The sequence below is a fragment of the Ascaphus truei genome, chromosome 2 (genome assembly GCF_040206685.1).
Source record: "Ascaphus truei isolate aAscTru1 chromosome 2, aAscTru1.hap1, whole genome shotgun sequence".
In the NCBI taxonomy this organism is placed as follows: Eukaryota; Metazoa; Chordata; class Amphibia; order Anura; family Ascaphidae; genus Ascaphus; species Ascaphus truei.
Genome location: NC_134484.1, coordinates 276,827,388 through 276,853,188, shown reverse-complemented (window position 1 = coordinate 276,853,188; position 25,801 = coordinate 276,827,388). Strand labels below are relative to the sequence as shown.

At 40.7% G+C, this 25,801-nt stretch overlaps 1 protein-coding gene across 6 annotated transcripts in view; it reads right to left on the bottom strand.

Moving 5' to 3' along the window:
• LOC142487267 (triple functional domain protein) overlaps positions 1 to 25,801 on the bottom strand; it is a 419,339-nt gene that overhangs the window by 14,505 nt on the left and 379,033 nt on the right. For all 6 annotated transcript variants that reach the window (XM_075586256.1, XM_075586257.1, XM_075586259.1 and 3 more), the window contains exon 34: positions 14,627 to 14,870. In XM_075586256.1, the coding sequence (XP_075442371.1) occupies positions 14,627 to 14,870 (244 nt within the window). The remainder of the gene's footprint in view (positions 1 to 14,626; positions 14,871 to 25,801) is intronic.

Below are 25,801 nucleotides of genomic sequence, written 5' to 3'. Positions count from 1 at the left end.
TCAAACACAGTCACGGCTCAGGAATGACAATTAACCATGGAGGTTTCCAAGTCATTGCAGCCAAAACCACAACAGAAGTGACTTCAGAATATATTTTTTTTGCTAAAACTCGCAATCATAGCTCTCAGGCGTTTCAAGAGGACACAGGACATGAAACAGCAGTTGGGCTAAAAACCTCCAGTGCCACAGGACGACACAAGGGATACCTTTTGAAAAACAAAAATGATAAAGGACATGCTAGAAGTTCCCTTTCTATTTTCCAGCTGGCTTCTGACCCTCTCTCACATGCAATTAGAAAAACTGTACCAGGGATGCGCTCCCTCCATGGAACAGTGTAGGTCAGTGGCTATGAACTTGTGTTCTGTGGAATCTTGGGGATCTGCAGGAGGTTAGCAGAGAAACCTTTTGTATTGGCAGATTTTATTTGCAAGACCCATATTTTTCAATAAAATAATAAAAAATGTTAATAAATGCCCTACTTGAATATTATATACAGTATGATGTTAAACAAAACGCAGTTACATATATAAATATATATATATATATATATATATATATATATATATATATATAATCTGAAAGAAAAAAAAGAGAACAGCGCAAAACCCTAGTGCATTGCCAAAAATAAGAATTTATTATAAGGTAAAAAATGGTAAAAAAAAGGGTTTCTTTGCTTTTAAGAGGTACAATACCATTGCTGGGGCTTGAGGCATTTAATATTTCAGTTTGCGGTTCACTATTTTTCATTAGCGCTGTTTGTTTATTCTTGGTATTTGGTATTTTTACATACACTGGATGATACACATGGCTAAAGTAGTAAAGTGGAGAACGGTTCTACAAAGTCACAACACATTTTTAAAGCATTCCGCAATTCTTAAAGGTGGGAAATCAATGGTCAAGCACAGAAACTTCTTAATTTCTTTTTAAAGGCTTTAACTAGTTTCTTTTTATTGTAATCATCAGAGATGCCCTGTACTGTAATGAGGGTCTTTCTGCCGTTCCTCTGCTGGAATCTTATATGAATGAACCAGGCTTCTCAGCTTCTATACTATCTAGGCCATGCTTGCATGCTGGACAGGAGAAACCGACTTGTTGCAGGGTCAATGCAACATGGCTGTACAGAAAGCTGATGGGACTTGGCGTTTAATCTGTTAATATGGCATGCTCTTTTCCTCCAGTTTTTAACTATATACAGTAGTGTGGAAGGCAAAATCGGAAGCTCATTATTATTTTGTTAATACAAATGCACTACAGTACAGGGAGAGACTCATGTCCCACCCAAACGACACCTGGTAAACTAGATTATCTGTAGGGTGACCAGATGTTCCGGTTTAGACAGGACAGTCCCGGTTGCCCGCCATTCTTTAAAATGTCCATTTTTTTCTGACAGTCCCAGTTTTGAACTTCAAAGCAGGGATGGGGGGGGGGGAGGGCAGCAGAGAGTGGAGGATGCTGGCAGGGAGGAGAGCAGAGGCCGTGTCTGACTGCAGCTGCAGAGGGTGGGGGCGGGGTTAGCTTCAGTGGAACCCCAGCAGTAAGCCCCAGAACTTCCAGTGTCTACTGTCAGGGCCAAAGAGGGCCTCTCCCCCTCACCACCCATGCTCCATAGTGACAGGTAGGGTCCAGAATGGGGGGGAGAGAGACACACAGAATAGGGGGATGGACACACACATAGAATAGGGGGAGAGAGAGACACAGCGTGGGGAGAGACACAGCGTGGGGAGAGAGAGAGACACAGCGTGGGGAGAGAGAGAGACACAGCGTGGGGAGAGAGAGAGAGAGACAGAGTGGGGAGAGAGAGAGACACAGCGTGGGGAGAGAGAGAGACAGCGTGGGGAGAGAGAGAGACATAGCGTGGGGAGAGAGAGAGAAAGACAGCGTGGGGAGAGAAAGAGTGAAAGACAGCGTGGGGAGACAGCATGGGAGACGAGAGAGAGAGAGCATGGGGGGAGAGACAGCATATGGGGGGAGAGACAGCATGGGGAGAGAGAGACAGCATGTGGGGGAGAGAGAGACAGCATGTGGGGGAGAGAGAGACAGAGAATGGGGAGAGAGAGAGACACAGAGAATAGGGGGAGAGAATGGAGGAATAGAGGGTGAGATAATGGAGGGATAGGGGGCGAGAATGGAGGAAAGGGGGAGAGAATGGAGGGATGGGGGGAGAGAGAATGGGGGAGAGAGAATAGAGGGATGGGGGGAGGGAGGGAGAAAATATAGGTGTGTGTGTGCGAAGGGGGACAGAGAGGGGTGGAGAGACAAAGGGGAAGGGGTGCAGTTGGTGATGTCATTTGTTTTATAAATATTTTTTGAATGTGTCCCGGTTTTTACTTCAATAAAGCTGGTCATCCTAATTATCTGGGATACCCACTAGGTGTGCAATCATAACGTATATATCTGTTAAGTCACTTTATATGTTTAGCCTGTGCTTCCAGTCTCCCTAATCAAGCATGGAGACCCAGAGGACAAGGTTAGGAGCCCCGGAAGTATGGGACTTGCAGTATGACCACAAAAGACAAGCGCAACTATTACTATGATCTACTATGAAAACAATACATTAACTTGTTTACATAGAAATTAAATCACCCTTTACATTAAAAACTTTATATCTTATCTGTATACGGTTTAAAATATTCAGAAATCCCTCACTGCCCCATCATAAAATGCTAGGCGTGGCACTTTTTAAAATATATCCACAAAGTGTAAAATAAATGTAGTGGAGATACATAAAATTAAATGTAAAAGTGAAGAGGCCATTTATTGAACTAGAAGAATAAAGTTAATTTAGAAGTGTTATATATAAACACAGTGCCAGTTTGACAATTGCCAGTGCAATTTGAAATTAATTTCCATATACTACAACCTTCCATTGTAATTAAATACATTATAAACCCAAGATGGCTGCCTCTGGATTTCTGAGATAGAAATGCAGATATCAGGTTGTCATTAAATTGTATTAATTTTTTTAACACAGGATTTTGCATGGATCGCTCCTTTAATTTAGGGAAATAATATTTTCTGTCAGGATTCAAATATAGAGTTGTGATAGATTTTGTGATTAGATTAAAAACTATACATTTGCATTTTCCAATATTTTCTTGAATTTGAGTGAGCCCATAAAAATCTTTAATTTAGATTTATAAATGTACCTATTATTGGAAAGGGATGGAAGTGTATTTTCTTTTTCTACCTCCCTTTTCCCATCCAACTAAAACGGTAAAAATATTAATGTTGAGAGAGAACAATGCTTACTTAGTCTAGGAGCAGTTGCTTTTAATCAACTTAATTAATTTCAGACAATGACCTCCTATAAACTATAAGGTGAAACTGCTTAAAGTTTCCTCTCTGAATGAGAAGAGTGAGCTGCTAGTTCTTGGGGATTTCAACTTCAATTGGCTTGACCCTAAAAACCACAAAATCCACACACAAATTAAATCGCTTAACCTATCGCAACTCATTACCCAACCCACACGGACAAACCTGAAATCGCACAGCCATTCCTTGCTTGACTGGATTCTCTCCTCAAATCCCAGCAGAATCCAATCCTCTGGCATCCTTCCTGACATTTTCAGTGACCATGCAATAGTGTACTGTGTAAGGAAAATTAAACCGCCCAATCAAGCCCTAAAGTTCTCCTCACTAGAACATTTAGAAACTTTAACCCACAACAGTTTCTGGCTGACCTTACCAACTGCCCCTGGCACAGAATCGATTTAATTCCTGACCCTGATTCTGCGCTTGACTATTTCCAATCCGAGTTCTTAAAACTCTGTGAAACCCATGCTTCACTACGCAGAATAAGGGTATGGGGTGCCCACCTTCCATGGGTTACACCTGACCTTATAGCACTCTACCAGTTTAGGGATGCCTTGTGGAAAAGCCACAAAGTAACTGGCACTAGCAAGGATCTCAATCACTACAGATGCCTGCGGAACATGTGCACAAGGCAAACAAGGCATGCAAAAGCACAATATTACTCTGACAATTTTCTCCAGAACACATCAAACCCAGCTAACTTCTGGAAGGTTATCAACAACATATTCCAGCCTTCTAACCATCAACAGCCAAGTAATATCACTAAGAGAGATATTACTCTGACAAACCTCACCGACATTGCAAATGCATTCAATGACTACTTTGTGGGGTGTGCCACTAACTTATTAGCGAAACGCAACCCAAACCACAAACCTGAATCTCATCCTGGGAGTACCCATATAGCCCCACCTCCTCCCAACATTGCCCACAATTTTCAATTTGGCCCAGTATCCAAAGAGGAGATTACACAAGCGCTCCTCAAAGTAAAACTAAGCAGCCAATGTGGACCTGACTTACTACAATCTAGGTTCCTAAGACTTGGTGCTCCAGCAATTGCCAAACCAATTGCTTCCATAGTCAACTCTATCCTGTCTGCAGGCCATATCCCTAAGACCTGGAAAGCTGCCAGAGTTGTCCCAATCTTCAAAAGTGGGGACAAAAACACTGTCTCAAACTACAGACCAATCTCCCTTCTCCCAATCCTATCCAAAGTCATGGAAAAATGTGTCCAATCCCAATTAAGCGATTACTATAACAAGACAAATTTCCCTAGCCAATTCCAATCTGGCTTTCACCCCAAACACTCTACCGTAACTACCCTGCTAAAAGTTTGCAATGAAATCCAGTGTGGAATGGAACGGGGTCAACTCACTGGTGCAGTATTCCTAGATTTTGCAAAGGCTTTTGATACTGTTGATCATGCTATCCTGCTTAAACTCCAGAGCTCTGGAATAGGGAAGTATGCTTTAAACTGGTTTCAGTCCTACTTATCAGGTAGATCCCAACATGTGTCCATCTCTGGCTCTAACTCTAACCCCCTGGATATCACATGTGGTGTCCCGCAAGGCTCTGTTCTGGGGCCCCTACTCTTCTCAGTGTTCATTAATGATCTTCCCACAGCTTGTCAGGAAGCTTCAATACACATGTATGCAGATGACACAATCCTATATGCACACAGCCATAGCCTCTCTGACCTTCAACACATACTTCAGTCTGACTTTTTCAGACTCGAAAACTGGATTTCCCAAAACAAACTGTTTTTAAACACTGACAAAACTATAACAATGGTATTTGGGACCAAGACTAAATTTTTAAAGCTTCCAGCGACTGAGCTCCAGATTAGAACCAACACTAACACCACCCTAACTCCTGTTACTAGTTTTAAATACCTGGGCATATGGTTTGACTCCCACTTAACATTCGGGATGCACATTGATACCCTGACAACCAAGACCTATGCCAAACTAGGGGTACTTTACAGGAACAAATCCTACCCAAGTCTCCTGGTCAGAAAACGTATCGCACAGCAGATGCTAATGCCAATTATTGACTATGGAGACATAGTATATGGCTTAGCACCTCAAACCCACCTTAGCAAACTTGACACCCTCTACAATACAATTTGTCGTTTTGTTCTCCAATGCAACTATAACACACATCACTGCGAAATGCTCAAAGAACTGGGTCTACTTTTCTTCTACTAGCTGTAAATCCCACTGGAACTGAGCAGGATTGCTAATGGTTTTTTATATGCATGTCATATTGGTTACACACATTGACATTTAAATACTCTTGGGAAGCTTTACCAGCTATACTAATTAAAAAAACATGTCAAAATGGTTGGTATAATAAAAACTAACTACCCCTCTAAAGCTACACAATAAGCAAGCACATCTAGCCCCTGCCAGAGGACATGCAAGGCAATGAGCTGCAATAAATTGCTGAACCTCTAAAGCAGAAATTCCCATAAAATACAATTTTATTTTTAACATTCCCTCTGAGCTCATCTGTGGTCACACAATCTCCAGGTTCCTCTCCCTCTGGCTCCTGAGATATTTGTAGTTTTAACACAAAATAACTACATATACTGTATGGCCACAGTCACAAATAGAATAGAAAGTCGCAATGTCATCTCCAGATGATGTTGCAACTTTCTATTGGTCACAGGAGCGCAGCAACTAATCTGGTGGACACATCTATGATTGGAAACTAGGGTGTCCACACACGTCAGGGGACCATGTATCCCCTGTTATGCGTGACCTCCAAAGAAGTTAAGATAACAAGTACGGTCATTGAGAACTGGTCATTTTAGTGTTATGCAGTGTTAATACAGGATAAGTATCTGTGGTCTAAATTTAGCATAGATTGAACTTGATGGATGTCTTTTTTCAACCTCATCTACTATGTAACCTCAACTACTATGTAACTATATGTAACTGGGATTGTAGTTTCATTAAATCAGGTTTTTCTGTAAGGTGAAAACATTGATTGAAAGGTATTTTGAAGGACATGTAAATGTGGGGAGGTACTGTAATTGGGGTACCTACAACATTAGCTATTTCTATACTCTGTCCCAAATAGGGACTACATCTGGGCAAGTCCACAACACGTGCTAAAGAGATACCTGCTGAACTCACTTGTGAGCACCCCCACCACCCCACGGTTACTGAGATACTTGCTGGTGAAGTTACCAGGTTTAAATCTCCCTAAGGGGATATGTTTGCCAAATCAAGGGCCAATAGGAATCTGCAACATCATTGGTGGTGGCTTCCTATTGGATGGTCATTTAAATTCTCATAAAAACCAGGAAGTAATACCGTTAATGTTACCCAAGAGAATTGCTTTTGTGCAGGAATCACAAACTGTCTTTGAAGTAGATATCTGCACCTGGATACACATTCCATTGGGATGCAATAAGTGAGAGAAATTGACAAACAAAAGGTTTATTTACTCCACACCCTGTTAATAAACATTCTATTGTTTATTATCAGGGACTTCAAAACAAGACTTGTGTTTACTGAATTAACATTTAGACCCCAGGGGAAACAGCTGCTATTTTCCCAATCAGATCAAACTCCAGTATTGTTGACCTGTCCAACATATATTGCCATCATATGATAGATCAGGTATTACTAGGTTTTCCCATCAACTTCAAAGAAACACACAATTTAGTTTGAGCATATTTCCTCAACCAATCAGAAACCTCCTACATGTTGATCAATTGGTTTAGAAACACATTTAAACCACAGATAGGGTTTCAGTTAGTTAGGGGAATAGGAGAAGAGTTTTGGAGGGAGAGCTCAGAAAGTCCTATAGGAATTGCAATAGACATCATTTAAGGTAATTATGATCATAATTCTTGTGCACTTGTAAATCTGTATATATACTGTATCTGTGTTTTATATCAATGTATTATTAGATAGGATGAACTGTATTGTATTGTTTTTTTAGACCTGTAATAAGTACAAACCTTATAAGGAAGTATAATTAGTACAACCGTGCAATTGTTTTATTTTGTTGATGTTCTAATAAATTACTGTTTATTTGATTGAAGCCATCTCTATCGTGTCAATAACTCTCATAAACCAGGGTGTGCATATGTGGATGTGTATCCTATTGGAACACATATCTACACATCTATTTTCTTAAGTAATAGTTTTGCCCGTATTATTATATTCATTCTTATAAGCCAGAGATACTTCTATAGATGGATAACTTATAAATGCATCTATATTCTTATGTCTGGATAAGACTAGAACCATATATTTGCTAGTTAATTCTTATAAGTCAGCAATACTCATATAGATGGATACGTTATAAATACATCTATATTTCTATGTGTGGATAAGGCTAGATATACAGTCTCCCTAGTTAATTCTTATAATCCAGAAATACTCATATAGAAGAATACATTATAAATACATCTATATTTCTATTTCTGGATAAGGCTAGACATTTATTGGTAACAGGTAACTTCACCAGTATCTCTGGATTCGCGGGTCCCTGAGCTGAAAAAAGTGTGGTTCAGCAAACCTGTAAAAAAATATATATATAAAAAATAAATTGGAGGTTAGTTAGATGGATTGTTACTGTATATATTTTGACTGGTGGTAATACCTCAATTTGTCAAATAATCCAGTAACTGCTAAACAAATATGGCTACTTTAACTCTTCCGATGCATTTTCCAAAATACAAAATATCGCTCCATTCTCCAGATTGCCAGCAAGGAATTCTAGAATACAGATTCAACAAGTCTCTTGGGAAAACTCAGGCGGGATATTAAGTATGTTTCTACAATATATTGGGGTGCAGAACATCTTGATGTAGGGAGAGAGAAAAAGAAACAGAATTGCAGGCTAAACATGTACATTAAAGCTGCAGACCAAACAATTTCCTACGTTGTATTTAAAAAAAAAAAAAAATCAGTTGTGTACTATGAGAAAAAAACATATAGCATTTTAATGTAATGTATTATAATGTAACAAGCATTCTTTTGTTTCTATAGCAACCATTTACAAATTCCCATCCCCTTACTCTTCTGAAAAAGGTAAACACTAGGGTAAAACGGGGGGAGGGGAAGGGGAAGAGGACCCTCGCAACTGCTAAATATATATTCTCTGTGGTGCTGCTATCTGGGGTGAATGATAAACTGATAATGTGGGTAGAATAGAACCCCAATGGAGAGCACTCAGCAGATGCACAATATACAGGGGACAGGAATAAGGGTATGTGCAATGATGAGTGAAATGTGCACGTTAAAAACCTTTGTTTGAGTCTTAACTCATTGTTAAAATACGAACGCTAAATACCAAGACGAGTGAGACTCATATGAGCAAAAAAAGCGCAGCGAAAGTAATATATATATATATATATATATCTGACGTATAGAGTGTGGGCTAGTACCCCTGATGATATGTGCAGGGTACAGCTAGGTGATATCAGAACCCCATTGGAATCTGTGAGAGTAGGGTTCAAACACAGGCACTGCCACTGGTGGCCATATATATACAGGTTCTTGGTAGTGGTGAGTATGGTAATAATCTCAGTCACACGGTATACACAGGTAGGTACACCAGGTGGGTGTACATATAATATACACGGTGGAGTATGACAGGTAAGTATACCAGCTTCTGTGCTCACACAGGAGTAGACCATTCAAGTTAGGAGCTCAAAGTGGTCGTGGATGTTATAATATATATCGGTCACGCAGTGTGCGCAGGTAAGTACACCAAATATATGTTTCTGCAGTATGCACAGATGGGCACGTCAGGTGAATGTTTAACCCTCTGTGTTCTCACTGGGACAAACCATAGTCCCCAATAATTAGGGTGGGTCTGTTCAGCAGATTGCTGCTGTGTTGCCTGTGTAGTGCTGCAAAGTCTAAGTGCTGCAGCAATAGTAAGAGCACTCACACATACTCACTAACTACTACCTTGTTACAGATGTCAGAGGGTGCATCTGTAACAAAAAATATACCGTTGATCCAATGGGTGGAAAAAATAAAAAATTGTAGTACACAAGTAGTGTCTACATACACTCAGAACCATAAAAACGTGAGAAGCTGGTCACATAAAAACGGGCAGAGATTGTGGTAGTGCTCAGTGGCTGTGCATACATAGGCTAATGCTCCGTTGCTCAATAGACACACTCTCTCTGCTCGTGTAAATCAGTTAGAGGTATAGTACTTCATGCTAGCTCTCTGTGAGGGAGTTAGTTTGGTGCAGGACACGCTCCGATCACGAGCGTTGGTCCCGCCCCCTTGACGTAATGACGTCACTGCATTCTTTTGTTTTTATAGCAACCATTTACAAATTCCCATCCCCTTACTCTTCTGAAAAAGGCTCTGGCACACCTCTTTTTAAGCCCTGCCCTCTCTCTAGAAGTACACCAAATGTATCTAGTGACTGCCTGGTAACATGATTTTCCCCACAGAACTTTGCACCTTTGGTCCTCTTCAGCTGCACTGACAGCCATTTAGTGAACTCCCGAGCCGAATCTTCGCCAATCAAAAGAGAATTGATAGATCAGCAATTTAGTTAATTACTTATCATTGTGTGGAATGTATTGGGGGTAAAAACACGGCATCTTGAACTGCTGCTTTAAATTCAGTGGGCAATAAAATATAAGCGTGGCTATAAGACATAAAATGCTTTATAATTATAGCTGGGTTTAAATTTACCAATACCGCCTTTTTAATCTACTTTGAATTTATTGAAACAGTTATTGTCAATGAACCCAAATACTTTTTTTGTTTTAGCAACAAATAGAGAAATGCTAGAACAAAAAAAAAATAACCCCTTCCTGCCCTCAACCCACAACCTGCCCAAGTTCAACTCTATTCTGTTGTAAATGCTTCCAATTTGTTACCCACATGTTCTGCAACAGGACAACACTTACAGATACAACACGACTGGAAACAATTACAGAGATTATCTGTGTGTGATTTAAATCTGGATAGGGTTTGAGATATGAAAAAATAATGATGAGTGTTTTAATTAGACAATTAACATAAATGTATATTATAAAGGAGGGTTATAAACCCCAAGCTAACTACAGTGATTTTGGAATAAACGTAGTGGAACTATTAATTAGAAAAAAACATGCATATTTGTGTCTTTCACCCCCCTCCCCCATCTTTGCACATTATTTAAAAAAAATAGAGATGATAATTCACCTAAGGCAGGTCAATCATAAGGAATATGTGCTGTTCCGATGTGGCTTATGTTAGAGTACAGGGCACTTCCACTAGATTTCCAAAGGGGACAGGTGCGAGAGAGAAAATTAGGAGTAAAAAGGACACCAGAGTATTATAATGTTTACGTGGATATATTTGAAGACTTAAAAACTATTATATTTCAGGAATTTGCAAGCATTTATAACACCTGTACATATATATTTATATTACATAAGCTTACAAGTGAATTTTAGGGTGATAAAGTGAGCTGAACAACTACAATGAAGTTAGCAGGGGCACACCGTGCCAAAGTCACTGCAAGGTCCTTCCCGTTCTGGATTTGGCCCACGGACCACCAGTTGAAAAACCTTGTTATAGTATCTAAATCCCAGATTTAGTAGATGTTCGCCAGTATTTGCATCCCAAACCCATCACATGCTTCCCAGATACTTTTATAGACTCTTCTTTCCCTCAGTAAAAAAAAAAAATGTCCAACCTACTGTATTGCTTCATTGACTGCATAATGGTGTAGGCAAACATACTGTCAATTAATGCTGCTACATGTTTTATACTATTACTTAGCCTGCCTGACGCACGCTTCATATCATTCTAACCATCTATATACTCAACTATTTCTCCCCTTCTCTTTTGCTGTTGGTGAACTACATTTTAACAACATACTATAGGCCTCCTTTATCAAGTACAGCTCACACTGCAGAATATATATATATATATATATATATATATATATATATATATATATATATATATATATAATGTATCTGTACCGTGTTAGCCGAGCTAAATAATCAAAAACGAATAGACGATACCGTTTTGTGGCTAACAAAATCCTTTTATTTGTGCGAGATTTCGAGATACACTGATCTTTTCTTCTGGCAGTGTTACAATGGATAAAGCAATTATGGGTTTTACTTAAAACCAGTGCCTCTTGGAATGTATCTGACTGAAGTACAGCTCAACCCCGTTATAGCGTGATCCGCTACAACGCGGATCGCTTATAATGCGATATGAGTGTGGCTCTCGTTTTTAAAACTACAAGGATTTGCCATGACCAGACATGGACACAGTAATTATTAGTATGTGCTAAACAGAATACACACATACAGTATATTTATCTGACAGCCCATACCTCTTATCCATTTAGGGTTGAACATACTAGACAGAAGATCTATTCACTGAAATTAGAGTGTGAATAGGAACGTAAAATACCAAGGGCTCAATAAATGGTGTGCGATTAAAGAGCTTTACTCTTAACCCCATGAGTGCCAGATTGATCATATCCAAATAATGTGCTATCAAGGGGTTAAGCAGTGCCCTGCAAGGTAAGAAACCACCCTTCCCCCGACTCACCTCGGGCTTCTTCTGCACTGTCCAAATACAATATAATACTTCCTTAGCTTCTCTAATTGGTAGTTGGGCAGCAAAAGGGAAGCATGCCTTCACCGTGTAAACAACAAAATTACCTTTTGGGTCCTAGTAGGTGCCAGGGTGTATATCCTTATAGTGCCTCTGCTACTTCAAAATGTTAGTGCATTGCAGCTTTAAGACCATACATAAACTGTATACTTCTGCTGAGCCCCTCCCAAATATGGTATCCCCTCAAACATTGTCCACCAACACAGCACATGCAAAACACTTTGCAATGTCACCAGGTTACTACAATAGACTAGTAATGTCAGTGCTGACATGTACCTACTATACAGCATGGTTGCTTCCTTTCTCTTTTACTGTGCGACAGCCAAGAGATAATTCTGTTACTTTCAGCAGTGGCTCTGCTGTCCCTCCCCTGTGTTGGCTGCATTATGAGTGTTTGTAAGAGTATAAATGACAGGCAAGTTTACTTGCAACTCACCACGGGCCACTGCTGGGACAGCCTGCACACTGACACTCTGGGGCAGGGGGGGGGGGGGGGGGAGAGAGAGGGGGGCCACAGGCTTCCCTCCTGCATTGCTACACGACACTCTTGGAAGAGGAGAGAGAGGGGGGCTGGGTCTGCAGTTCACAGGCTTCTCTCCTGCACTGCTGGGACAGCCTGCACACTGACACTCTCTGGGGGGGAGGGGGGAGCAGGAGAAAGGAGGGCTGGCTCCGCACTTCACAGGCTTCTCTGACATCCTGTATACTGACACTATCTCAGGGGGGAGGAGAGTGAGTGAGGCTGGCTCCGGCGTTCACAGGCTTCTCTCCTGCACTGCCGGGGAAGGACGCACGCACCCCTCCCCCCTCCTCTGTGGAAGCGGAGAGAGCTACAGATGCCACAGATACCGGGTAAGTGATTGCGGCTGCCATTTATTTCCCCGCGAACTCAGTTATAACGCAGTCTGATCGGGTGGCCCCCGAGCACCGCGTTATAACGGGGTTCAGCCGTATATATCCAGGACACCACCGACCTGCTAAACAAACTTAATGCCATTGGCCCCCTCCCAACAGGAACACTACTAGCAACCATGGATGTAGAATCACTTTACACAAAAATCCCCCACAAAGATGGGATTTCAGCCTGCAGATACTTTCTGGGATTGCAGGTGCCACTCACAGAGACAGTGACTAAATGCATCGAATTTATTCTGACCCCTAACTACTTCACATTTGGAAATGACACATACCTCCAGACAACCGGGACTGCTATGAGCACTCGGATGGCGCCACAGTATGCCAATCTGTTCTGCGCAAAACTGGAAAGTTACTTTCTTTCCACCTGTCACTTGAAACCCTTTACATACCTTCGGTTCATCGATGACATCCTCCTGATTTGGACCTCTGGTAAACAGGACCACATACAGTTCTATGAGAACTTCAATATGCTCCATCCGACCATCAACCTCAAACTCATCCATAACCCGGACGAAGTATATTTCCTAGACATCACTATTACTATAAAGAACAACTAACTAAAGACTTCTGTATTTCGCAAACCTACAGACAGAGCCAGCTATTTGAGGGACAACAGCTTCCACCCCACACACACTAAGCATGCAACCATCTACAGTCAAGCCATACGATACAACCGCATATGCTCCGACACAGCAGACAGAGGCCAACAGAGGCCAGCAAATTACAGGCCTGAGATCGGACTTCATAAACCGTGGATATAACCACAGAATTGTAGACCAGCAAATCCACAATGTCACCAGAATACCAAAAAGTGATCTCTTTGAATACAGACAGAAAGAGACAAGCGACAGGGTACCTTTGGTGGTCACATATAATTTTAATACATTAGATTAGCTTTGACTATGCTCTGCATATTGTTTTCAGTTCAGTAACTCCCCTTGTTCAGTAACTCCCCTTGTTCAGTAAGCAACATTTGAGCCCCTTCGCAAAGTGAACTACAGTACAAGAGGAGACCTGGCAAATGCTTCATCTTTCCATAAACATCTTGTTTGATAAACGGTTTTTATTATCCCTACTGGGTCCAAGATCTGTTAATGGAGATTACTGTAAACAAATACAGTACCATTAATATACATACAAGGCTGATTTATCAAGTTTTGTCACTAAGTAAAAAATACATCAGACAAGATAATCTATTGTTGCATCAAATACTATACTATAGCGTTAAACATGATTACTTCAACAGCTGCAATTTCATAATCTGTAACACTGGATTTCTTCAACATTTCTAATGTTTGTAGGGTTATCAACACAATCAACAATTTCTACATATTAAACTATTCTAATTTATTTACATTCCTGGCCTGAGAAACACGTGCATATGCTACTTTTTGTAAGACAAGTTGAATAATTATTTTTCTTATCAAAAGTTTATTGCTCGACTAGCTTGAACTAGTCAAACAAAAGACAAATTCAGAGGGAAGTTTTGCTAATAAACCAGAGAACTAGATACACCTGGTTGCCAAGTCGGAGTTAATTGTCATAGCCTACTATAATTGGCAAAACATCCCAATTCAGATTTAGAAGTCAGATCTCTAGTGCAAGACTATTCTTTTTTTTTTTTTATTCCCACCCAATTCTGAGTTAAAGGATGATTCGTACCAACGTTTATGAAACAATATAGCAATACTTGACATAAATATTATGGCTTTTAGCCAAATACTAGTTTTTGCTTATTAAAACATATTAATCCATCTAGTTATGAGTAAATGAATTTGTCCTACCTTTGTGGTTAAATATGCCTTCCATCTCCATGCTACTCCTTGAGTGAGCAATACACAGCGAGTTTGAGGGAACTAGGCCCTCGGCTGCAGGTGACCTGTCAGTGGTCCGAACCAAACACCAGTCAGGACGATCGTGCTGCCGCTCCAGCACCTCCACTGTCTGTCCTCGCCGTATGGTCAGCTCATTGCTGTTGCAAGCAGTAAAGTCATGGATGACCACCGTCAACTCGCATCCACCAGAAAGCTGCAATAAAAGGTTGATGAGGTCAATTATTTAGTATTCAACACAGCATTTTTTGTTATATTTCTTACATGACTGAAATTCTATAAGTGGCATTGTGCATGAATGCAAGTGTGCAAAACTTTCCATATACTAAACCAGTATTTTTCTAACGTTTTTTTTCTCATGATTCAGTATAAGAAACACATTTTTGACCACGACACAAAGAAAACATTTTGACCTGAGGTTTCATAAAAAGAAGATACGACAACAGATATACTAGCTTGACACTATTTAACTTGAAAAAATAAAACTAGGCCCTCCCCCGCGTTGCGGGGTTTAAAGTGATGATGGATATGCCACTGGCTAGCAGTGACCCAGTAAATAATCTCCCATAAACCAGTTATAGGTCGCGACCCTAAATTTGTAAAACACTGTACTAAACTATACCGAAAGGTTGGCAGTTAATGACGGATTGTATAGTATGTTTCAACACATGTTGAACACTTTTCCAATATGAAGTCTTTTAGCGATCGGACCCCAGACTTCCAAAAGACTTTAACTTGCAGCTTTTATTTATAGTCTGTGTTCGGTAGGAGACAGAGCTCCCAAATACCGTGCTCAGCTATATGGTATCAGTAAAGGTATAAGTATAAATTAGTCCCATTGATATAAAGGCAGCAAGGAAACAATTGTCTTTTCATTCAATCATAGTCCGTGTTTTCCATATAAGTACCTCCTTCCACATAAGGGCAGGACCTGTATATATAGGTATAGTCAGTCACAAATATCTGACCACCTAGTCAACAGTAATAGTGTCCCCCTGGATAGCAATTTGGGTACAGTGGAAAAACCCCCGCAGACCGCGGTAAACGGACTGGGGTACTCACGGTTTGGAAGTGCAAATGATTCCTTTGGCGTGCGTCACGCTGATAGTAGAACGGCAGAGAAGGGCGATGGCCCGAAACGCTTTAGAGATTTTTACTCATCCCTAGCCATGATGTTGTTCATGGAATAAAGGATTTTTACTATTGTCGGTGTATAGCCCCTGTATCTTACCTGCTGTGCTCCGCTTCATTTCCGTGAGGATTTCTCTGCCGTTTATTTATAGTCTTCTTGCACATATTTGATACATTACGTATTTATACAACATACCCAGCCAAAGTGTTCTTTGCCCAAGTCAAATATGGAATAGTTTCATGCTGTGTCAGTGTATGTATGTGTATATGTGTATATGTGTATATATATATATATATATAAAAAATATATATTTTTATATATTTGCATATATATATATATATATATATATATATATATATATATATATATAGCTACATAGTTACATAGTAGATGAGGTTGAAAAAAGACGTACGTCCATCAAGTTCAACCTATGCTAAATTTAGACAACAGATACTTTATCCTATATCTATACTTACTTATTGATCCAGAGGAAGGCAAACAAAAAACCCCATTAAGGGGAAAAATTAATTCCTTCCTGCCCCCAAGAATTGGCAAATCGGATTAATCCCTGGATCAACATCCTTCCCATATATACTTATTTGGTATATCCCTGTATACCTTTCCCATCTAAAAAGATGTCCAACCTTTTTTGAACAAATCTATTGTATCTGCCATCACAGTCTCCATGGGTAATGAATTCCACATTTTAACTGCCCTTATTGTAAAGCAGGGGGGCGCAAACTTTTTTCCCTGCGCCCCCCTACCGGCGGTACCCTCACTCCCGCGCCCCCCTTAACCCCTACTCACCTGTGCTCCGGTGTTATGACGTCACGTTGCCATAGCAACGTGACGTCACATGACCTCGCTGCGTCATTTTGATGCCGCATTGCCATGGAGACGCAGGAAGGAAGCCGCCGGAGCCTAGGTAAGTGAAGGTTTACAGAGGCGCTGCAGCTCCCCCGGCACTTTATTTAAGTGCCTTCAGGAAGCTCGCAGGGCCTCTGTAAACCCTGCGCCCCCCCGCCGGCAGTCTGGCGCCCCCCCTGGGGGTCGCGCCCCCCCAGTTTGCGTACCGCTGCTGTAAAGAACCCTTTCCTTTGTTGCTGGTGAAATTTCCTTTCCTCCAACCTTAAGGGATGGCCCCGAGTCCTTAGTACTGCCCGTGGGATGAATAGTTCTTTTGAAAGTTCCTTGTATTATCCCCGAATATATTTGTATATAGTTATCATATCCCCTCTTAGACGCCTCTTTTCTAATGTAAATAAATCTAATTTAGCTAGCCTCTCCTCATAAGTTAGATTGTCCATCCCCTTTATTAATTTGGTGGCTCTTCTCTGCACTCTCTCTAGTTCCATAATGTCTTTTCTTAGGATGCAAGATAAGATCTTGTTTGCCTTTGCAGCTACTGCATGACATTGGGCACATTGTCTCTTTTGAGACAGCACCACCGGAACGACTTGATTCCTGCAGGATCCTGTACCGAGGACGTGATGATGACCTGATGAATCTCCGTTGCTGCGATATCCAGGGTTGCCTGACGCCTGTTGCTGAGTGGTAACTCACTGTGCTTTTAGCACTCAATGCGCTTATTCTGTTTACTTAATGTACGCCTAAGACTTACCTTTTTTATGGAACAATATAATTTGATATACTTCACTATGCGGTTTGCGCTGTTTTTTTGTGTTCTCTGTCTGTAGTGCTGTCGGAGTGCTGAGCCACCCTGACCCTTTAACAGCAGCAACTGCCACTGTATTTACAGAGTTTGTATGTTTATACACCCTAAGAAATAAGGGTTGTATTTATTTTTTCATTCATCACACTATATCACTTTAAGTGGGTTGTTAGTTAAATGGTTTATTAGCTGCGCACTATATTTCTTCATTTAAATTCAGTAAGTGTATTAAAACACAAAGCACAGAAGTCCAACGTTTCGTTCCATGAGGAAGATCCCCCTGTGGGATCGAAACGTTGGACTTCTGTGCTTTGTGTTATAATACACTTACTGAATTTACCTGCCTGAGTGCTGTCTCCTTTTTGCCAGTTTCTGGTAATGTATGTTTTTGTTATCTTTATGGGATATGCACCAGCCCATTCAGGATAATATATATTGGAGTGCCTGTGAAATCTTTTTCAAATATATATATATAATCAGGTTTCACCATGGAATGAGATCCAATGTTATAATCAGTGGTTGACAAATCACCCAAAAAACTACTCGACGAACAAAAAAAATCTACTCGCCACCTAATCCCGCCCTGCTTGGTGTCAGCCATGAGGAGGTCGCCACGGGGTCAAATCCAGTCGCCACGGGCCTGTATTTTAATGGATTTGTCTAACACTGGTTATAATATGTATGTTGTCTTCTAGCATTTTCTGATAACAATTTTTGTTGAAGCATGCAATGATTCATGCAGTGTTCCCCCCTGCTTGTCCCATATTTACTTAGAAAATTAAACTCAGACTGACAAATTAAGTTTATATATACACTGCCCCTTAAGAACAGACAAGTGCTAAAGCTAATCTCCTTTTCTTTCTGCAAGACTAGGCTACCTAAAAAAATTATTACAGATTTGATTTCTCATGTCAAGCCTTCACAAAATAGCTTTAGTCATCATATCACCTCCATTCTTTTTATTCAATGTAATTTGGCTTGTTTAAAAAAAATTCAATCCACCCTAAAGTCAATTTTCCACATATGTGCTCCTTGTGTTAAGCTAGACAACAAAGGAAAATACTCCTGCAAGATTCCCTGCATATACAACAGTTTGAAAAAAGTCTTATCGCAAAAGCTATTAGGTAAAGGTCATTAAAAACTCCCCAAAGCATTTGGCGACATGTAGATAAGGCAGTTTTCTTCCAAATAGCATCATTTTCATTCCGCACTTCTCATCTAGAACAAGCACTTTGCTCCACAGTTCGTGATTTAGGAAGTGTCAAAAGGAGGATGTAAGGAGGAGTACATAAGATTATAACGAAATGCATCAAAATGAGAACCTCTGTTCACCACTTTTTCATCTTTCAATTTACATCACAAAATCTGCCAAGTTTAAGGTGGTGTTACTTTCTAGCTTCTAACAATTCACACCAAATGTTAGAAACCGTTTCCTACAGTACATCTGACGATTATGTTCCACAAAATGGTACAAAGCGTCAAAAGCGTAGAAAAATTGCCTTGATGTACAGATTTCTAAATACAATGTGCTAAGCGCTACTCTTAAAAAAAAATCTACATTTTACCCACATGAATATTGCATACAAATAATATAATCTATTTTCTCTTAAGAAAATAGATATATGGTTGGTTAAACCAACTATTCTCTAGCAAGAAGCACACTAGTGATGCAGTCTCTGTGCTATATCATCCTGGATGGCCCTCCGTCGCCTTAAACTCAACATGGCAAAAACAGAACTCCTCATACTTCCTCCCAAATCTGGCCCTACTACCTCCTTCCACATTACAAGTACTATCATTCACCCAGTAGCCCAAGCACGCTGTTTAGGGGTCACACTGGACTCCTCTCTCACATTCAAAATGTTTCTAAAACCTGTCGCTTTTTCCTCTGCAATATCACAAAGATACATACGCCCGTTCCTCTGTTGCTCGACTGATAAAACTCTGACTCAGGCCCTCATTCTCTCCCGTCTTGATTACTGTTACCTCCTGCTGTCCGGCCTTCCTGCCTCTCACCTGTCTCCCCTACAATCTATCCTAAACGCTGCTGCCAGAAACGCTCTGCTCTTTCCTAAATCTGTCTCTGTGTCTCACCTCCTGAAATCCCTCTCCTGGCTTCCTATCAAATCCCGCATCTCACACTCGATTCTCCTGACTTTTAAAGCTTTACACTCTTCTGCCCCTCCTTACATCTCAGTCCTAATTTCTCGTTATACACCATCCCGACTCTTGCGTTCTTCTCAAGGATGTCTTCTTTCTACCCCCTTTGTATCTAAAGCCCTCTCCCGCCTTAAACCTTTTTCACTGACTGCCCCGCACCTCTGGAATGCCCTTCCCCTCAATAGCCGACTAGCACCCACTCTACCCACCTTTAAGACCCACCTTAAGACACACTTACTTAAACAAGCATATGAATAGCACTGTGGATAATACTGGACACATGATATAAATCTTAGCTTCCTGCAGACACAGTTACCAGAACTCCCTCCTACTGTCTCTGTACGTTCTCCATACCCACCAATTAGATTATAAGCTCCTCGGAGCAGGGACTCCTCTTCCTTAATGTTACTTTTATGTCTGAAGCACTTATTCCCAAGATCTGTTATTTAAGTTATCTGTTATTTATTTGATTACCACGTGTATTACTACTGTGAAGCGCTATGTACATTAATGGCGCTATATAAATAAAGACATACAATACAATACAATACAACGGTCTACAAGGAATAGTTTGTTTAACCAACCATATCTCTATTTTTGATCATGTTTCAATTCAGCACACAAGTAGCACCCACTGCCACCCTAGGCATTAGGGCAAATCCATATTTACATTATTTGACTTCAATTGCACTACCTAATGGGGAGCGGTTTATCCCCTTCTGATATTATACTTTCTCTTAAGAGATAATTCAAGTTCAAATGCTGCCAGGAAAGTCCACAGCGTTTTCTCCAAATTTTCAACGATTGTATGTTCCAAATAACCTTCACAGCACAATCAATAACACATTCATAGCTAAATAAGGTTAAACAATGAGGAAAATATATATATATATATATATATATATATATATATATATATATATATAGCCTATATCTACATAAATTGACCAATATTGAACAAGGGAGCGAAAGGAGAAAAAAATTAGAAGAAATATATAATGTAATATGTTCACTTCCAAGGAAAAACTATGGATATCTATCCTCAGTCTTGGCCCCTTAGACGTATATCACATAGGAAGAGAGAAAGAAGACAAGAAATAGTGCAATAAGCTTGAAACTATTAAAACTATTCATTTGACCACTCTTCTGTGTGTGCACTCACATTTCTTTCTTTGTTGGGTCACTTTTTATATGTTGTGCTATCTTTTGTATCTTCTCTATTGATATCTCCAACACATCAATCCTCATGCTTTAAAACATCCAAAGATTTGTTTTCTTGACTCCTTTTTGTGTAAAATCACAATCGCACTCAAATGATTCTCCAAATATATAAGGCACATAGCAGGCCTGTACAACTCCAGTCCTCGAGGGCCGTAAACAGGCCAGGTTTTCAGGATATCCCTACTTTAGCACAGCTGGCTCAATTAGTGGTTCCGTCATACTGAGCCACTAATTGAGCAGCTGTGCTGAAGTAGGGATATCCTGAAAACCTGGCCTGTTTGCGGCCCTTGAGGGCTGGAGTTGTGCAGGCCTGGCATATAGTAACAGGTATTATTGGCAAAAATACCACTGCAGCCTGCTGCGTCTGTCTGGGCGGCTTGGCGGCTCACTTCGGACTGAGGGGCAGATTACTTTTAAACAACGAGACCCCTTATTAGATGCCGGGGATGGGCAGCTCCAGTCCTCAAGGGCCACCAACAGGTCAGGTTAAAGGACATCCCTGCTTCATCACAGGTGGCTCAATCAGTGGCTCAGTCAATGACTGAAGCAGGGATATCCTGAAAACCTGACCTGTTGGTGGCCCTTGAGTACTGGAGTTGCCCACCACGGAGGTACATAGATTAGCTTCACAACGAGTTATTACTTTTACATGGTTTACTGCCCAAAAGTACAAATAAATAGAGTGCAACGTTCTTGCTTTACAACAAGGTAACACACTTGAACGCACAAAAAAAAATGCTATGCAAAGATCCCAAAAGCCAGGGTGTGCAGCGCACAGCAAAGATAGAAAGAGCAGGTCTTGCTAAAACAGTCCTTTATTGATAGGTCATATGGGTGTGGGACAGCAGCAAACCTTCAACGCGTTTCATTCAAAGAACTTTATCAAGTTCTTTGAACGAAACGCGTTGAAGGTTTGCTGCTGTCCCACACCCATATGACCTATCAATAAAGGACTGTTTTTTGCAAGACCTGCTCTTTCTATCTTTGCTGTGCGCTGCACACCCTGGCTTTTGGAATCTTTACCCCACTTCAGCTGCACGCCTTGGAAGGGAGACTCTGGGAAGAAGCAAAATACTGTGAGTACATTACCTGGGGCTAACCCAATGAGGAAGGGGGGGGGTGTCTTTGGACAACCCACCCCAACCTTCAGGGTACCTTATGCCCTCTTAAGGCTTAGTACTGCTACTTTCTTATTCATATATACCCAGTTTATGCTCCCTTCCATCACACATGGTCCCAGCACTTTCTGAGCACCATTCCACAATCAAACTATGCAGTGATCCCCCCTGCTTATTTTTTTACCCTCCTTTTTTTGTTACCTGGGAAAAGCAGAGGGGTCTCCAGAGCGGAGCTGTGTTAATTTCAGCTGCGGCGACACCCTGAATTCCAATACACATTCCTGTAAAAGGTAGCGCCGATATAGTACCCTCCAGGGGAAACAACATGGCGTTTATATCTCCTGCGTAATGCAGGCCAACAGGAGACAGTATTGGACATTGGCCCGTGAGACGCAGGGTGTTAAATACTAGGAAGTAACGAGCTTTTCCAGGAGGCATCTCGGGAACCAGAGAGTACCAGAGTGGAAATTAACTGTCCAGATCTGGGAACCCCTTTCTTCCTACCCCTAAAAATAATAATAAAAAAATTAATAAAGGTAAGGGGTGGATTGCTCTTAGCAATTGCAAAATTGCAGTCGTACTAAAATGCAGTTCCACATTCAGACAAACATTTTTTTTTTTAAATGCCATATTGGTCCCATAGTAATGCTTAGGCTACTCTTCTGACGAAGCTCCGCCTGGAGAGAAATGCGTAGGGCGTCGCGACGCTGTGACGTCACGTCACGTGGTACCGCCGACCTGCTGACTGCCACCGCCATTGCACTCAGAGCCGTGTCGATCGATTGATTGTGAATGTGAATACCATCATTCAGTTAAGTATTCACCATTAGCAATGTTTGTGACATAAATGACATATAACAACTCAGCTATATTAACAGTGCTTTATCATCTTTGTCATTAGACTGAGGGAATCCCAGTACATCTTGGCAGTGATGTTGGAACTGCGCTGCCTTCACTAAGCAGCTTTTCTATATTTGAGTTTAGTGGAGGGACCCCCCAGCACTGCTATTAATTGTTACTTCGTTGTTGCAACATGGAATATGAGTGTACTCTGGATACACATCTCTCTGTATAAATATATACACTGTTAAATGCAATATATGAGCATTTTTTGCAAATTCATTAGGATACATTCAGTATTGTCATCTGAGAGAGTGAGTCCAGAATAAACCTTGGCAGTGATGTTGGAACTGCGCTGCCCTTAGAAAAGCAGCTTTTCTCATAATTGAGTTTAGCTAGACAAGGGATTTCATAGCACTTTTATTTATTTACAATCTGTGATTTATGTATTGTATTCATTATGTATCAATATGGTCTCTTTGGTATATAACTGAATTGTGAACTACAATACCTTATCACAAGGGAGTTTACATTAAATTATTTATGTGAACTCATAGGTATCTGAGAGCAAGTTAACCTATCATGAACTGTATGACTCCATATCTGTACATATGCATGAATCCATTAATGACGTGTTAAGTGTCATTGTTGCAACTTAGGACCTACTGTCTTATAGTTGCTTACCAACATCATTGTCATTAGCGGTTAAGTTATGGCAGCAGCAATTAGAGGTCAGGGCATCACGTGTTAGTTTTTATGAAGTTTTTTATTATTATTTTTTCACCATCACGTTTTTTTCACTTATAAATATTCACTTGTAATTATTCAGTGTAAAAATAAAATAAAATTAGTGTGGTGTGGCACGTCTTAAAAATGAAATTAGTGTGATTGCTATTTCATTTTTAAGACGTGCCATCTCTTTACTAGATTGTTGGAAATCATGAGGTCGAATGAACATTTATTAAGAATTCCCACCCATTTTTTACAAAATTCAGGGTCAGTACGACCTATCGTGGGTTGGTTCTTAATGCGAAATCCCCTTGGAATAATTTTTTCTCTGTGGTAGTGCGACAGAGTGACCCCATGTAGATAGTAATCAACATCCCTCTTTTTCAGTTTGATGAGCTCATTATAAACATCTGGTGCCTTGTCACACCCTAATGCCTCCTCAAAGGTATCTGTGAACGTTTAAAAATGAAATAGCAATCATTACAGACCAACATGCTGATACATTAGCTTCCGATACATCGACCGATTGGACCACTAAGATACAAACAACACTTGACTCCTATCGTGATACTCTCACCGCATATAAACGTGAAAAACTCAAGCAGGTGAAAGGTGATTACCAGGATAAACGTGTCTATAGGTGGCTTCTTGGGCTGAATGAACCTGGAATTGGCCGTGGTGGCTATAAGACAAACTATTCACGCTCTAAAAAATCCCAAAGACCACACACAGGTTACATCACCAGTGATACTGATGCCTCTGATACACCTGAGAATGCATCAAGGGATCCTTTTTTAGGAGACAGCACTGGGATGGCGCTCAGACCACCTATACCAGACTCAGACGTGGTAGAAAGATCAGGCGAGGTGGCAGGAAGCAGAAGATATCTGGAACGGGACTCAAAACGGGGGACAGGACGCACTCGGAGGAGGTAATTTTTAATCTTTCCTCCCATCAACTTACTCCAGCAGAGAAAGGCCTCTCATATGTGCCGACAAATTGTCAAAACCCATTTAATTGGGAAATTGACTTATTCAAATTGTATCGACAACTACTCCTTAAAGACTTTTTTTCCCGGACTTAGACAGCACACTCCAACATCCTTCCATCTAACATGGCTACACATAAATTCAAGAAAAAAAGTACATTCGACCCAGTGGTCATTATCCATAGTATAACTACCTTTATGGGATTACTGGCTAGTGACACTAGACATCACATCAAGAAACAAAAGAGGAGCTTCTCCAATCTGTCTGTTGAGGAAAAACAAGCTATTAAAGCACTCCAGGCTAATGATGACATCATTATAAAACCGGCCGATAAAGGTGGGGGCATTGTGATTTTGAATTACATCGATTACAGGACTGAGATCATGAGACAGCTTGGGGACCCTCATTACTATAAGAAACTGAATGGTGACCCTACTATGATCTATAAACGGGAAATTGACTCCATTATCCAATTAGGAGTCAGCAACTCATGGATTTCTGAAGAAATCGGATCCTTCCTTACACAGAGCCATCCAGTGATACCGGTTATCTATGTACTTCCAAAGGTACACAAATCTAGCCAGAAGCCTCCTGGCAGACCCATCATAGCGGCGATGGGATCTCTGTCAACCCTTATCTCAGTACGTTGATTACCTATTACAGCCGTTGGTGGTTAATATGAGATCGTACATTAAGGACACCACTGACTTTTTTAATCAACTGAGTAAGATCACATTTGACACATCTGAAATGTTGCTGGTGACACTGGATGTTACCAGCCTCTACACAAATATTCCACACGTGGAAGGATTGGATGCTATTCGGGAACACTATTCCCTAATCACTGACCATGATGGTCCACCCACTGAATACATTCTGCAGCTAGTTGATATCATCTTACATAAGAACTATTTTCGCTTTGAACGTGATTTTTATTTGCAACTAACTGGGACGGCGATGGGGTCAATCATGGCACCTTCGTATGCTAACTTGTTCATGAACAGCTATGAACAAGTACACATTCTGGGTGATGCCCCCCTTTCGATACACATTAACCATTATGTACGCTACATCGACGACATCTTCCTTATTTGGGGAGGCTCAGAGGGGGAGCTTTCACAATTTGTTGAATATCTGAATTTGATCCCATCCACGATCCGTTTCACTGTCACCAAAAGTATGGACAACATCACTTTCTTTGATACTATGATTTACAAAAAGGATGGCAAATTGGAGACAGCGATCTTCCAAAAAACAACTGATAAG